The sequence below is a fragment of the Eleutherodactylus coqui genome, chromosome 5, assembly GCF_035609145.1.
Source record: "Eleutherodactylus coqui strain aEleCoq1 chromosome 5, aEleCoq1.hap1, whole genome shotgun sequence".
NCBI lineage: Eukaryota > Metazoa > Chordata > Amphibia > Anura > Eleutherodactylidae > Eleutherodactylus > Eleutherodactylus coqui.
In genome coordinates, this window is record NC_089841.1 from 125,828,265 (window position 1) to 125,843,459 (window position 15,195).

The 15,195-nt window shown below is 46.2% G+C and overlaps 1 protein-coding gene across 1 annotated transcript in view; it reads left to right on the top strand.

Moving 5' to 3' along the window:
- Positions 1-244: 244 nt before the first annotated feature.
- SRFBP1 (serum response factor binding protein 1) overlaps positions 245-15,195 on the top strand; it is an 82,225-nt gene continuing 67,274 nt past the window's right edge. Inside the window, exon 1 of the mRNA XM_066603109.1 lies at positions 245-411. Coding sequence (XP_066459206.1) covers positions 373-411 — 39 coding nt within the window. The 5' untranslated portion in view covers positions 245-372. The remainder of the gene's footprint in view (positions 412-15,195) is intronic.

Here is a 15,195-nt window from a genome sequence, read left to right on the forward strand (position 1 = left end):
CTTACAGGAAGACACATGGGACTAGTGTGAGGAGGATCTTGTCAGTGTGCTGAAGGACCTTTGATGACATCAAAACCATGTGACCACACGTGGGAGGAGTCAGGCCGCGCAGCTAGAAGACTTTCTTCTATGCGGCAGGATGTGACGTGCTGCGCGCGCTATACAAGCAGCTCCACTACCTCACCTTCACGAGGACGTTGTCACAGCAAGTAGAAAAAGAGGAAACCACGTGACATATGTAAAGCCTGGCTCCTCCCACCCATGTGACTGGTCACGTGCCATGATGTCACCAAAGGTCCTTCAGTCCAGGCTGCGGTATCACCGTGTAGTGGGCACGGTGCCGATTACCCGTGTTAGTGACAACCCGGCGCCATGACGACCGCGGCTCCTGTGCTCAATCTGAACAATGAGGTGAGGGCGGCGAGCAGTAGCCTGCGGGAGGCGGAAGGGGCCACTCTGTAGTGCGACACGCGTCTTACAGCAGCTGCGTGTGTACAGGGGTTATCAGTGCGGCTCCCACGGCCATAATCACGTGAGCTGAGCCTGTGACTGGATGCATGGTGGCTCAATGGTTAGCCCTGCAGTCTGTCTGTCTCCCCATGGTTCTATAGGTTTCTTCCCGCACTCCTCACCCTCCTGTCAGCAAGCGTATAAACCGCTACAGGACTCCCCGCAGGGTTATACTGATGTCTGTATACAGTGTCTGTCGGCAGAGACCGCGAATGGCTGCGCATCACACGGTCATAGGGCTCATGTCCATGGCTGGGTTTGAATTCCGGAATTCGCCTGGGGCAGCGGCGTGACGATCCACAGTTCAAGCCGCCCACAGACAGTTAAAGCATGCAGGTTTGTTTTGGCGCGGGTCCTGCAGGGATGGCTTCCATTGGAGTCAACGGAAGCGGTCCGATCTGCGGCACATCCGGAACTGTCACTCTGGGTGCGCTGTGCGCTGCACAGAGGAGATGACGGACCACCCGCATCCAGACTGGTAAGTAGTGTCATCCCGCGGCAGGGCTCCCGTCCACGGAACCCGACCCGCCCGTGTACATGAGGCCCCACGCAGTGTGTGTGTTTATTTATTTTTGTTTCATGGTGGGGATGTGTAATAATCTTTATCTGTATAGCACCAATTTATTCCGCAGGGCTTTTGAAAACGCTGTATGAAAACACCGGCCATATACAATGTATTGCGTATGGACAGCGCTGCATACAACTGTATAGGGCTCACGCTGCGCGGTACGCCGAGAGATGCAGCATGCATCAATACGCAGTGTCTACACGCCGGTATGCATGGACCAATGAGGGTCCGTTCACCACGTATCACGCTGGCATGCAACGCGGTGAAAACACGACCGTGGACATGAGTCTTTAGTGGTAAGAAACCAACTTCCCCACCAAATTCACTTATTTGTTCAGTAAATCCCCTTTTGTAATATCTATTTTTCTTCAACTATTGTTGAAAACGTATCTGAATAATAAATTATATTTCTGGCAGATGGATGGAGTGAGCCCCCAGGAGTGTGATGTTACCCTATAGGCACAATAGACTAAAGGCCCATTTACATGCAACGATTATCGCTCAAAAGTAGTTCAAACGACGGCATATGAGTGATAACGCTACCATCATTTACTCTTCGGCTGAATGATGATTTTAAGGTGAGCTTAAAATCCATCGTTCAGCCAGAGAGCTATAACAGGGACCGCATGCTGCGTTCTCCATGGGAGCAGCTAATTACATTGTATTCTGCCGACAGCCCATGCGAGAACAATGCAGCTGAGTGCCAAGCTCAGACTACGTGCTGTGTTCTGCAAGCAGCTCCTGGAGGCCTTTTTAGATGCAAATGAAGCTGATAAAGTGTTAATGGACGTTAGTATCCATTAGTATTTTATGCAAAACGATCACTGAAACTGTTAATCTTTCAGTTGTTTGAAAGATTGTGTTTGCGTGTAAATGGGCCTTTAGCCACGGTGCTCGTACGGCAGGTTCCCAGGAGTCCAGGGATGTATTTTATTTTTTTATCTTCCCGCGGCTCCAGTTCTAGCATTGTTAACCACAAACGTTGTCATACGGACCGTGCAGCAGACTCGGCTACAGGCTGTGCATGCACGATCCCATAGAGGGGAATGGAAGTGTACACACACACTCTGTAGCGGTCCAGGTGCCAACGGTCAGGGCTGATAGACAGAAACAGGCGGCTGGGTAAGTATAAATAGTCATCCATGGACTCCTGGGAAGCTCTGGTGACTGGTCCCCTTTGGGGTACGCTTACACGTGGCGGAAATGCTGCAAAATCCACAGCATTACTGCAGAAGACGTATTCATTCATCTCAGTAAAAAGTGCCTCTCTGCCCGCTGTGATAACTTTCATGCCCAGAACCAGTTTGGACCAGGCTGATCTATAACAGAACCCTCTGTACGATAACTGGGTTAGATCAGTGGCATAAACTCATTTAACCCATAAAGTCACAGTTCTGGGTGTCCAGTTTAAGGCCCCAGAATCTCACAGCGGAATCCACCTGTGCCCCCAGACATGAGCATAAAAAAACAGTTCTTACCTCTCTGAGTCCAGTGCGGGTCTTCTTCGTCGCGGCTCGATCTTCTCTCTTCAGCACGGTGGAAATTTTGAATCTTCTGCTTTTCCGCGTATCTGCGGCACGTCTGCAGTGACAGCTGCGGGTGTGCCGGGGATCAGACAGCTTCCATTGACTTCAGTGGAAGCCATCCCTGTGGGATCTGCAGGAAAATAGAGCGTGCTGCAATTTCTTCCCGTGGGTGTGATCCGTACGCTGGGGAAAAAAATCACATCCGCGTGCTTTTTGCTGCTCTGCGGGCACCCATGTATCCCTATGGACGTCTTGATTTGTGGATCTCCGCGTTCCTCAAATCAGATCCGCCCATGTGAACTGGGCCTCAGGTCCACTACCCATTGTTTTTGTGTGCTGTTTCCAGCTGTGTTCTCCTTGATGCGCCTCCCTGCAATATACCGTATTTTTCGCCTTATAAGACGCACCGGTCTATAAGACGCACCCCCCGTTTTAGAGCGGGAAAATAGTGGAAAAAAAATCGTTACTCACCTCCCCTGGCGTTCTGCGGCGCTGCTGCAGGCTGTCGCTCCCTCCTGGTCCCCTTGAAATCCCCACCTCCAGAAAGCTAATACTGTGATTGGCTGAAGGTGCACGTGTGTTAGCCAATCACAGCCATGCAATAATGTCATTGAATGGCTGTGATTGGCGGACGGCGTGTGTTAGCTAATCGCAGTATTAGCTTTCTGGAGGCGGGGATTTCAAGCCCTGCGTCCAGAAAGCAATGCTCTGCCGGGGACCAGGAGGGAGCGACAGCCTGCAGCAGCGCCGCAGAACGCCCGGGGAGGTGAGTACTGTTTTTTGGGGGGTTTTTTGACAGGAGGAGAGAAATCTTCTAACTGATCGCACATTTGTTCACGCGATCGCGAATTTACCGCGCAATCGCGCAAATAAATTGCGTCTGCGCCTTAAATTCGCGATCGCGCTAAAAATGGCAATCGGAGCGAATTTTCGCCACATTCGCTTTATAAGACACAGGAACTCCCCCCCCCCCCCCCCCCCCCTCGCTTTGGAGGCGGAAAAAGTGCGTCTTATAAAGCGAAAAATACGGTAATTATTAAAAAAAAACAAACATTAATTGTAAATAAGAAACCGATGTCGGCCGCAAATAAGAAACTGTAGGAATATGACTGACTTGCGCATCATTAAGTGAATATAAATTGTAAGCTGCCATGGGGACAGGGCCAAATGTAAGTGATGGTAATACGTGTACAGCGCTGCGGAGTATGTATGGGCTATAGAAATAAATATGGATCTGGCTGACCGTAATAATCAGCCATAACATTAATACTATTTTGTAGAGCCCCTCCTGCTGGCCCATTGAGGCCTGGACTCCACTCTTGTTTTTTTTTTTCCTGCACCAAGACTTCAGTGTTGCCTCCTTTATAAAAAAAAAAAAAAAACTTTGGTAGAGATGAGCGAGTGTACTCAGTAAGGACAGATACTCGAGTGAGTATCGTCATTACCGAGTACTTGCCTGCTCACCCGCAAAGACTCGGGTGCCGGCGGGGGTGAGCGCTGTGTTGTGGGAGTGAGCGGGGGGGGGGGGGGGGGGGGGGAGATATTCCCCCTCTCCCCGTGGGCATCCAAATCTTTGCGGGCAGGCAGGTACTCGGTAAGGACGATACTCGCTCGAGTATCTGTCCTTACCGAGTACGCTCGCTCATCTCTGTTCTCTGGGTTTGAAACACTTTGTAAGTCTGCTCAGCAGGCTGCAGGAAGATAAAGGCAGCCATCCGTGCCTCTCCTGCAGGGCGCTACTCTTTAGTTCCAGGGCAGCTATGATACCCTTACAGCAGCTAATGGGGACTGGTGGTTAGAATGGTGTACCTGGTGTTGTCATCACTGCTACAGCAGGACGTAGAGAGCGGCGGGCTATCGGGTACCCACAGAGCACAAACATCGGAAGAGGAAGGGAGGATGGCTTCTTTGTTTCTGCAGCACTCAGTGCTGTTTTTCAGAAACTTTTAAAGGTGCCCATACACTTTCAGTAACTTCGTGGACACCTCTCGCTGTAGTGTGGACATTATCCGGTTGAAAGAGGCCACTGTAGAAGGGACTACCATCGCCAAGTGTGCTCTGAGCCCTTTTATATGGAACGACTGGTGCAGAAGTGACCCAGCGATCATCACTCTTGTGCTTTCTACACAGGAACCATCATCGCTCAACGAATGGAGGTGGGGTGTGCGGAGATTGTTCCAGTCCGCCCGCTTCTATCCACGGTAAACAAGCAGTCGTTCATAGATGAATGACAGCCTGTTTACACGGTTCAAGCGTTGTTTGATTTCTATGCCTGCCCCATCTGAACAATGAACAAATTCTAGTTTGTAATTCAGATCATGCCGGCATTTACACTGAACAATTACTGTTCACATTCCCGAAACGCAGTTAAACTCTGAATGATAATCATTCAGTGTAAAAAAGGGCCCGAAGTCTGCAGCAATTCTTTGGTGGTCCATGGAATGCCAGGACCTACTTCTATTCTTCCCATAGTGCCAGCTCTTCATCAGGCAAGTGATGCGCACACCCAGCCATCCACTGGATGTAAAAGGAAATGTGATTCCTCAAACCAAATCACCGTTTCCTTCGCTCTGTGGTCCAGTTCGGATGATTACATGCCCATTGTAAGCACTTTTGTCAGTGGACAAGTCAGTATAGGTACTCTGAATTGCCTACAGCTACCGTACGTAGCCCCATATGTCGTAAGCTGCATATCACCTTTATATCATAGCCAACATTAAAGGGGTTGTCTCGCGGCAGCAAGTGGGGTTATACACTTCTGTATGGCCATATTAATGCACTTTGTAATGTACATCGTGCATTAAATATGAGCCATACAGAAGTTATTCACTTACCTGCTCCGTTGCTAGCGTCCCCGTCGCCATGGTGCCGTCTAATTTCGGTGTCTTCTTGCCTTTTTAGACGCGCTTGCGCAGATCCGTCTTCTCCCTTCGGCAGCATCGGCATTTTGGCTCCGCCCCCTTGTAAGCATCATCGCGTAGCTCCGCCCCGTCACGTGCCGATTCCAGCCAATCAGGAGGCTGGAACCGGCACACATCATGGGGCGGAGCTACGCGATGATGCGTACAAGGGGGCGGAGCCAAAATGCCGATGCTGCCGAGCGGAGCCGAAGGGAGAAGACGGATCTGCGCAAGCGCGTCTAAAAAGGCAAGAAGTCACCGAAATTAGACGGCACCATGGCGACGGGGACGCTAGCAACGGAGCAGGTAAGTGAATAACTTCTGTATGGCTCATATTTAATGCACGATGTACATTACAAAGTGCATTAATATGGCCATACAGAAGTGTATAACCCCACTTGCTGCCGCGAGACAACCCCTTTAAAGCATACCTTACGTTTCAGAATAAGCAGCAATGTGTACGTACATGAGGAATATCACAATTTTTGGCCATTATATGAATTCCTTTGTTTTTCCCATCTGCAGCCTGTATCTGTGATTTTCAGTTCTCTCAGACCTGGTGGGAGGAGCTTGGCTGCTGTGCTGTTTTTCTTTATTTTTTTATAGATTGTGCAGGGAACTGCAGATTCAGCTGTCTAACTCTGTAGCACATATCATCATGTAGGACAGTATACAGCAGTACCGAGCAGTGTTCATGTGAATAACAGCAGTAAATAACTATTACCGGTAGCTCTAGCAGCACTTCTGTGTGAGTCACTGCCTCTGGTCCTCCTCCTCTCCCTTTCTGTCTGCTCTCATAGACATCAGTGATCAGCATGACTCCTCCCCCTTTTCTTCCTGTCTTGTAAAATAAATAATTCTGGTTGGCATTTCTGGGTTGAGTAATGCAGCTGAAGGAACATTTCTACAGGGTTTTTGACTATGTGGGATTCCATCATGATATGCCAAAAACTGTATTGTGAGAGAACGCCTAAACTGTACCATTCCCATTCATTAGTCTAATGGACACCATTGTGGTGTTGACAAGCAATCCGTTAGAGTATAAAGTAGCGCAGTCCCCGGTGGTGGAGCGCGGGGGTTCTGGAATTCTTTTTCCTTTTAATCCAAAATGGGGTTTCCAGCACTATCCTTTATCTTTCTACTGTAGTTACATATTAGCGGTAGTCCTTAAAGGGGTATTCCCACCTCTGCTTTTCATAGCCATGCTGGGAAACCGCTGCCATAGTTACTGGCCATTCACCTGATAACTGAAAACAGCAGAGCATTTCAACGTCACACTATTTACGTAGCTCCCATTGAAGTGAATGGGAGCGTCTGTAATAGTGTAGCACTACACTGTTTCCGTAATTTGGGGGGTTACTGAAACAGTGCAGTGCACGTTGCTATGCCGTTTACATAGATCTTATTCACTTCAGTGAGGGCTACAAAAATGGCGCTGCACTGAAGAGTTCGGCTGTTTCCAACAGGTGGTCAGAAACAAAGGGCTGAGTTTACCCATCTCAGCCATGAAATGCCCATATGGGAACACCCCTTTAACTTGAGTTTCATTCCAGTAATCAGCCATTTCTTGGAGAGAGACTGTCCTCGTAATTGTATCTCGAAATACAAACCTTAAAAATGAATCCCACTCTGCCACGGCACATTAACCCCCAGATGTTGCACAGTCCGGGAGTTAGTAGTTTATTGCAAGTTTTAAATGGATTTTCCCAGGTACAGAATAATGCTTGTATGCGCCACAAGTCTTGAAGATAACGATATACACTTTACTTAAAGGGGTTATCCTACCAAAAACATTAATTGTATGATCACTGGGGGTCCAGCTGCTGCAACCCCCAGAAATCTTAAGGCTGGTAATGAGTGGAGGTGGCGGTTCACGTGTGTGACCATTCCTCCATTCACAGTCTATGAAAAAAGCTGAGCAATGATGCCCTTGTCTATTTCCCTCAACCCCATAGAATGGAGTAGTGGCCATGCATGTGCACTGCTGCCCCTTTTACTAGGGGTGCGCTGTCCTCGGTTGGGGAGGTGTGTTTTACTGCTCCGTTCGGGAGACAAGAAAATGACCCCCTCTGGCTGAATGGTTCCGAATGGCGCCAAACTGACACCCGTTGACTATAATGAGGTCTGCTTAACTTCCGGTAAGCAATCTGGCATTTTGATGGAATTTACAGAACCGAACAACTTACTTCACTATTTCGTCCTGTTTTCCATTGGAGTAGTATCCTATATTATCTCAGAAGTCCCTACCACGGTATAGAAGAATGGGATTTCTAAATGGCTCATTTAAGATTAGTGATGAGTTACAGACTTTCCATGTAACGAATCTGGATGAAACACTTGGCACGCAGAGGTGAGAGCGGAACAGATTTTCAGTTGCTGAAGTGTCTGCACAACAAGCGGTGCTCACGCCCGGCTGCTATTTTCTGTTTTGCAGCTGACAATCTGTTCCATATGACACATACAGATTTGTGCATGCCGTATTCAGATAGTGGGAGTCTCGGCTATTTCTGCAACGCATCTCCCACATGAACATCCCCTACTGAGCAGCGGTGAAGCCTGGTCCTGCCGGCAGACTAATGCACCAATTTGCAAAATCAAAAAAAATATTCAGATTTTTAGGTAAATTATAAAGAGAAACTATCGGCATCCGATCCAGACAAGCCCACACATTACTGACATTTATGGGGTTTTCTCTGAAACGCTGTGACATTTCTTTAAAAAAGGTACTTTAAGAATTTGGGCCCAACTAGATCGACAGGTATACACAAATGGGGAGAGACCTTGTTAAAGTATGCTTTGTGTGTGCCTGTCGGGGTGTTATGCTGCCGGACAGCTTCCCTTTTACTGGGATTTGAATTTTAAGCTGAAAGGTGGAGTGCAATAATGAGTATGTACTCTAGATGGCAGCACACTGTCTATACTTATTTGTCTTTTGCTATTAGTATTTTTTCTCTAATATACTAATATATTTTTATTGTTAAAGCCTACCTAACATCAGAATAAACTGCTGTGTGTGCATGAGGAAAAACACGGTTTCTGGACATTATATCTATCCTGCATTCTTCCCCATTTTCCTCCTCTGCAGACTGTACATCTGATTTTCAGAACTGGTGGGAGGAGACTGTATAGAAGACAGCGTAATAGTGGACCACAGAGAATTGCAGATTCTGCTCTGTGTAACACAGGCATATTACTGTATGTAGAGCAGTGTACAGCAGTATGGATCAGTGGAGATGTGAATAAACAGCAATAAATTATCATTAGCTCTAAGCGCGTCTGTGTGTAACTCTGCTTCTGTACCTCTTCCTCTGCCTGCATAGACTTTAGTTAGTATGATGACGAACCCCCCCGCCACCACCACTTCAGCCCAAGATATAGTGGACCTAATTTGTGCAAGATTACAAGAAAACGTAGTGCCTGGATTTTCTAGTCCAACATATTGCTGGCTGGTACCGCAGACCCCACCAGGGCACTAAAGTTTTGTTCTGGTTATTTAACTGAAAGAGAATGTCAGTGAAATAGCCAGTGAAATTGCTATTCCATAATAGGTCGCTTCTGCCTCATCGACGGGGTGAGGAAATAAAGATTAAAATGTAATCTGCAAACATGCAGATTTTGTGGTGGACCGATGCTATCTCAATTCCTTTGTTTGGATTGTTGCGGATTTTAATTGCTAGAGGTTCAATGGCTAGGATAAAAAGAATAAGGGATTAAGGGTATCCCAGCCGCATGCCTCGGCAGATAGCAATGGCATCTAAAAAGAAGCCTTTATAGTTAATAAAGGCTTTAGGGGAAATGTAGATGACCTGTAAGGAATTCAGCAGGGAAATTCCAGTGTTCAAGTACTGAGACCTCTACTCGGGTATTGAAGGCTTTATATGTATCTAAGTGTATCACAGAGAGAAAAATATAAAATCAAACAATCACTGAGAACGGCCAGATGCTTACTGATACAAGAGGGCAGATGGGTGCACCTCCTCAGTATGCAGGTGGCTAAACTGCTAAATGAGGGAGCTAATTACACCTGTGAGGGACACCGATGAGACAGCAACTCACACTGCCTCTTAATATAGAGGGGGGTGGCTGCTTGGTGTATACTCCCACACAGAGTAGATACAAAGTGGCTTCTGAGACATGTAGTTCACCACCTAGACCAGCAACCTATTAATGACGCCATAATAGTTCAGCAGGCTGCCTGCACCTCAATAAGTGGACCACATTGGTACTGCCACCCTGGGCATGTTGAGGGGATGCAGCTATCTGCCCTCTTGTATCAGTAAGTATCTGGCCGTTCTCAGTGATTGTTAAATGTATCTAAGGAAGCAACATGGCAATGATGCCTCATATTGTCTGGAGCTTGCCAGTCAGGGACTAAGCCTACTAGGTCCTTGCCAAATATCCATGGAAGAGCTGAATTTAAAGGAGATGTCCCGCGCCGAAACGGGTTTTTTTTTTTTTAAACCCCCCCCCCCGTTCGGCGCGAGACAACCCCGATGCAGGGGTTAAAAAAACCACCCGCACAGCGCTTACCTGAATCCCGGCGGTCCGGCGTCTTCATACTCACCTGCTGAAGATGGCCGCCGGGATCCTCTGTCTCCGTGGACCGCAGGGCTTCTGTGCGGTCCATTGCCGATTCCAGCCTCCTGATTGGCTGGAATCGGCACGTGACGGGGCGGAGCTACACGGAGCTACACGGAGCCCCATAGAGAAGAGGAGAAGACCCGGACTGCGCAAGCGCGGCTAATTTGGCCATCGGAGGGCGAAAATTAGTCGGCACCATGGAGACGAGGACGCCAGCAACAGAGCAGGTAAGTATAAAACTTTTTATAACTTCTGTATGGCTCATAATTAATGCACAATGTACATTACAAAGTGCATTATTATGGCCATGCAGAAGTGTATAGACCCACTTGCTGCCTCGGGACAACCCCTTTAAGTGTGAAGCTATCAACGTTAATGATGGTAATTTTATCTAGAGGATCTTTCCCTGGTTTAGGGATCATTGAGATTGCTGTTATGATAGAAGTAAGGTCTACTGCGTGTCCTCCTTGCGTGGCATTAACTGGCAAGATATGTACTTAAAGTTGGATAAAATGTTTTATAAAAGGCAACTGAGAAGCCGCCTGGACTCAGTCGTATGCTGGCCTTAAGTGTTTTAATAGCGTTTGCCACTTCATCTGGGGTAATTTCTGATGCCGGGTAATCAGAAAATATTTGCTTATAGGAGAGAAGTGGGATATCTTGAAAGTATGAAGCAGACTGTTCTAGAGGAGGATGCAATTGTGAGTATAATTTAATGAAGGAGTTTTTTCAACTCCAGAGCAATTGTAAGTGCGTTTGCAGTAATCACACCTGGTTTGGTATGGAGCCTATAGAAAGGTGTTGTAGGGGGATGATAACAAAGTCTATGGGCTAAAGGTGTGGATGGTTTATTGTTTGCACCAACGTTAGATACTAATCTACTGATTTTACGTTCGACAATGTCAGTAAGGTATAAGTCTAACTCCAGTTAACTGAAGGTTAGAATCCAAGGGATGTCTTTTTTTCCCCTGTATTTCTAGTCTCAAGACCTTCTGTTCTAGCTCTTGTTGTGCTACTTGTTCTGCTTTACAATTGTAGGCTAGTTGGATAAGGAGGCCTCTAAGTACTAGATTATGAGTTTCCTATAAAGAAACTGGGGAGGAGACAGATGAACTGTTAACTGTGAAAATATTCATCTAAATATGATATAGAATCTCAGGAATTGTTAGTAGGGAGTCAATAAGTGACCAAACCATATTGGTAGATTAAGAAATTAAGGAACTGCAAGTGATTGATACAGGACTGTGATTTGACCGAAGGACCGAAAGAATCTTTGTTGTATCGGAAGTAAGACGTTTGCAGGTACTAGGATGTGGTCATTTCTCAAGTATAATAAATGGGGGATTGGACAAAAGATGTGTAAGATCTTTTGTAGTTGAAATTCATTTCACGCCAGGAGTCAGTCAGTCGATATTAGAGGAGGAGTAAGTTAAAAGTATTAGATAATGAGTGCTGAGGTAAAGGTAGGGGGATTGGTAAGGAAATGGCATTCCTATCCAATTCTGGGTTGAGAACGCAATTAGAACATCCACACAAGGTAACTGTGACAACTTTATCGCTCTTGAATATTCCAAAGAGCTTAGGTAAAAATTGAGTTTGTCTAGTATTTGGGGTATAGTGTGAAACAATGGCTTCTGGGATGTCTTGTATGGAGCCTGTTGGAAGTAGGTAACGACGATCAGGGTCAGCAATGGCTAATGTGTGGGTAAAGGGGATTGATTTGCCAAAGCAGATAGTAACCCCTTTATTTTTGGTTGGGGCTGTTGCAGAATATAATACGGGGAAATAAGGGGAAAAGTAGTGTGGGGACGGATTAACAGAAAAGTGGGCTTCCTGTAGACAGAAGATGTCGGTGTGAGTGCTTTTGTAGGACCTAAAGGCTTTTGAACGTTTGTGAGGGGAATCGAAGCCTTGTACACTATGGAAAATTTAGTTTTAACTACATGAAAAATCATCGGGAACATTTTATATTGTTTTAGTATCTTGAAATTATGACTCGCCAAGAGAAGTAGTGATGGAGGAATGAGGGAGAAAAGGAAAAGGTAAGCATGGGAGGGCAGTGGCCAACAAGCAAACCTAAGTAATAAAACAGATTTGGAATACAACTTTGATGGCAATAGCCGTTTTGGTTGTCATCACAGCTAAGTATTTAGGAAGTGACGTACCCCAACAATGCTGGAGAGAACATCATGCAACACACGCGTGATATGTAGTGAAAACAGTCGGGGACATGAGCCCTAATCCTGATAGGTAAAGGTCAATTTAAATGGAAAGCCCTCAGTGCGGAATTTTAATTGTAGAAATTCTTAGTAAGGAGTAAGGGCTCCCACCCACTGGCGATATTTTCTCCACTGCGATGCGAGACTAAAGTTAAAGTCTCGCATCGCAGTGCGAAAAAAAAAATCGGCATATCGCCAGTCTTTTCAATGGGGCCCTCCCCGATAATCTGCCAAAAGTATGTTTAAAGAAAAAAAAAAAAAAATTATTACTCACCTCTCCTGTGCTCAGCTGCATCCTCCTGCTGGCTCCCCGACACTGCTATTAAGCTCTTTAAGCAGTCAGGTATTTAAAAATAACCGCCTCCTGAAAGGGCAGTGCAGATTGGCTGAGGGCTCAGCCAATAGCAGCTACTGCTTAGCTATTGACTGAGCGCTCCGTCAATCACACATAGCTCTTAGCTATTCATTCATGAATAGCTATATCTTAGCTATGGGTGATTGGCTGAGCGCTCAGCCAATAGCTAAGCAGTAGCTGCTATTGGCTGAGCCCTCAGCCAATCTGCACAGCCCTTTCAGGAGGTGGGGATTTTTAAATCCCCGACTGCTGAAAGAGCTTAATAGCAGTGCCGGGGAGCCAGCAGGAGGACGCGGCTGAGCGCAGGTGAGATGAGTAATAATTTTTTTTTTTTTTTACACACTTATTGACGATTATCGGGGAGGGCTTATATTTCAAGCCCTTCCCCGATAATCATTCCACGGGGCTTGGCAGAAAGCAGTGCTTTCAATGGGATCGGCAGCAGTGCCGATCCCATTGAAAGCAATGGGCTAGAATGCCGCAGACTTCTGTCACAGCTGTGGCAGAGGATTCCTTCATCCCTGCGGTCCCCGCGTTTAAGTCAAGAAGGTTGTTGATGTTTTAATTGGCTTATCTAATGAGTGGAGGAGGGAAGGGTAGAAGAAAAGGTCTTTTCAATAAATGTCCTCTTCAAGGCACTCGTGGCAGGCACAACCAGGATAAAATAATCTTATGTGGGTCGTTTTGTCGTCCTTTTCAAGTTGTTAAAGTTGCCTGTCAGGATAGTTAGACATAAATTAAGAATAGTTCAACTAGTATCAGATGAATAGTATTTTCTTTAAGTAATTAAGTGATACACAGAATCTGAAGATATATCCTATTCAGCCACTAGATGGTAGCAGTGTCTGTGGTGTTCAATGGATAAGTACAAGGTATCTCCATGCTGGATAGTATATAGGGTGTAGGGAGTTGATGGTAGTGCTGCACTTTTAGTCCTTTTACATTTTCTGTTAGGTTTGTATAGTTGGTATAATGGAAAATAAAGAGCAGCAATATTTTGAATGATTTTATACGTCTTATAACGGATATCCTTCCCGTTGAAATAAGGCCTGTGGATGGGGATCAGATCATGGTGGGGCACTCCACCATTTAATTCTACAGTGCTGCTCAGTAGGGCCACTTTGCTCCAAACAGCCCCTCTTCCTGTAGATGAGCACAATCAATGAAAAAAACAGAGAGGGCGGAAGCATAAACTGATGCAAAAAGTTTGTTTAAAGGAAAATTTTTATTGTTTCAGAGTTTTAAAACTGCCGCCCTCTCTATGTTTTTTTCATTGCATGCTTAAAGGGGCTCATGTCCATAACCCCTACGGTGGCTTTGCATTTTTTTTTACTTTGCATAGTCTTCCTTTTTTCCTCCCTCCACTAGAATTTATTCTGTGGGCTATTTTGTGAGTGCTGTGGGCTTTTCCTTTCTGTTCGTATTGATGAGCACAATCAATGCAGCGGCCAAAAAACCAAGCACAGCCGTCGTGTTGTGCAGGCGGCATTTATGAATTGGCTGAGCCGTGGCATTGATTGGCCGATTCATAAATCCCGCCTCCAGAACGCAATGGCTGTGATTGGCTGAGCAGTGGTCGAAGAACCAATCACAGCTGTCACACTGCTTCAGTAATCGCTCCATTTATTGTTTCTTGAGCGCTGCTCAGCCAATCGGAGCCATCACTTTCTGGAGGCAGACTTATGAATCCCATTACCAGAAAATGGTGATCTCTTGGTGGCCGAGGACTGCAAGAAGTGCGGCGAAGCTCCACAGCCACCGGGAGCAGTGGGGGGTTGTGGGCTAAGCCTGCTGGGTAATGTATTCCTTTCTTTTTTATGTAACGCAGCTATGGTTTATTTTTGGGGTAGGTCTTGTATTTCAAGTCTCCCCAAAAATCAGGGTAGGGCTTATTTTTGGGTTGGGTCTTTTTTTGGAAAAACGTGGTAGATGGTAGCAGGAAATGGGCAGCGTTGAGATGTTGTTCTCCTTTACTCTAACTGCTGATCCAATAACTGTGGCATGACAAGTACGTCACAGGGTCCAGCTAACAAAACTCCTCCACCTCATTATTGTACTGTCAATACCAGGCTGTCACAAGGCCCTGTGTATCCTCTAGAAGAGTGAGAAGCTTGGGGTGGTCTGGGGCAAGGCTAGGGGGCTTCCCTCTGCCATGCCTGAACTGGCCTGGATCATGCTAACTGCTCACTTACACGGGCATATGTGTCCTGAGTATTAGACGCCTGTTTTTCACGCATACAGTACACAGAAAATATGCATGTACATATGTATTTGCTGCATATGTTAAATTCCCATAGCCTATATTGGTGTGTATTACGCACTAAAATAAGACATGCTTCGTTTTCTTTTCCATGCACCTAAATACAAAAACAAACAAACCAAAAAAAATACAGGTGTGAGTGCCCCAGTAGAAATCAATGTGCTTTTAGCACCGCGTATTACGGACGTGACATACACCTGTATGAGTGAGCACTAAAAGAGGGTTCTTGAGCTTGGACCAATGACATTGACCCAATCTAGAAGCCATCCCCCCGTG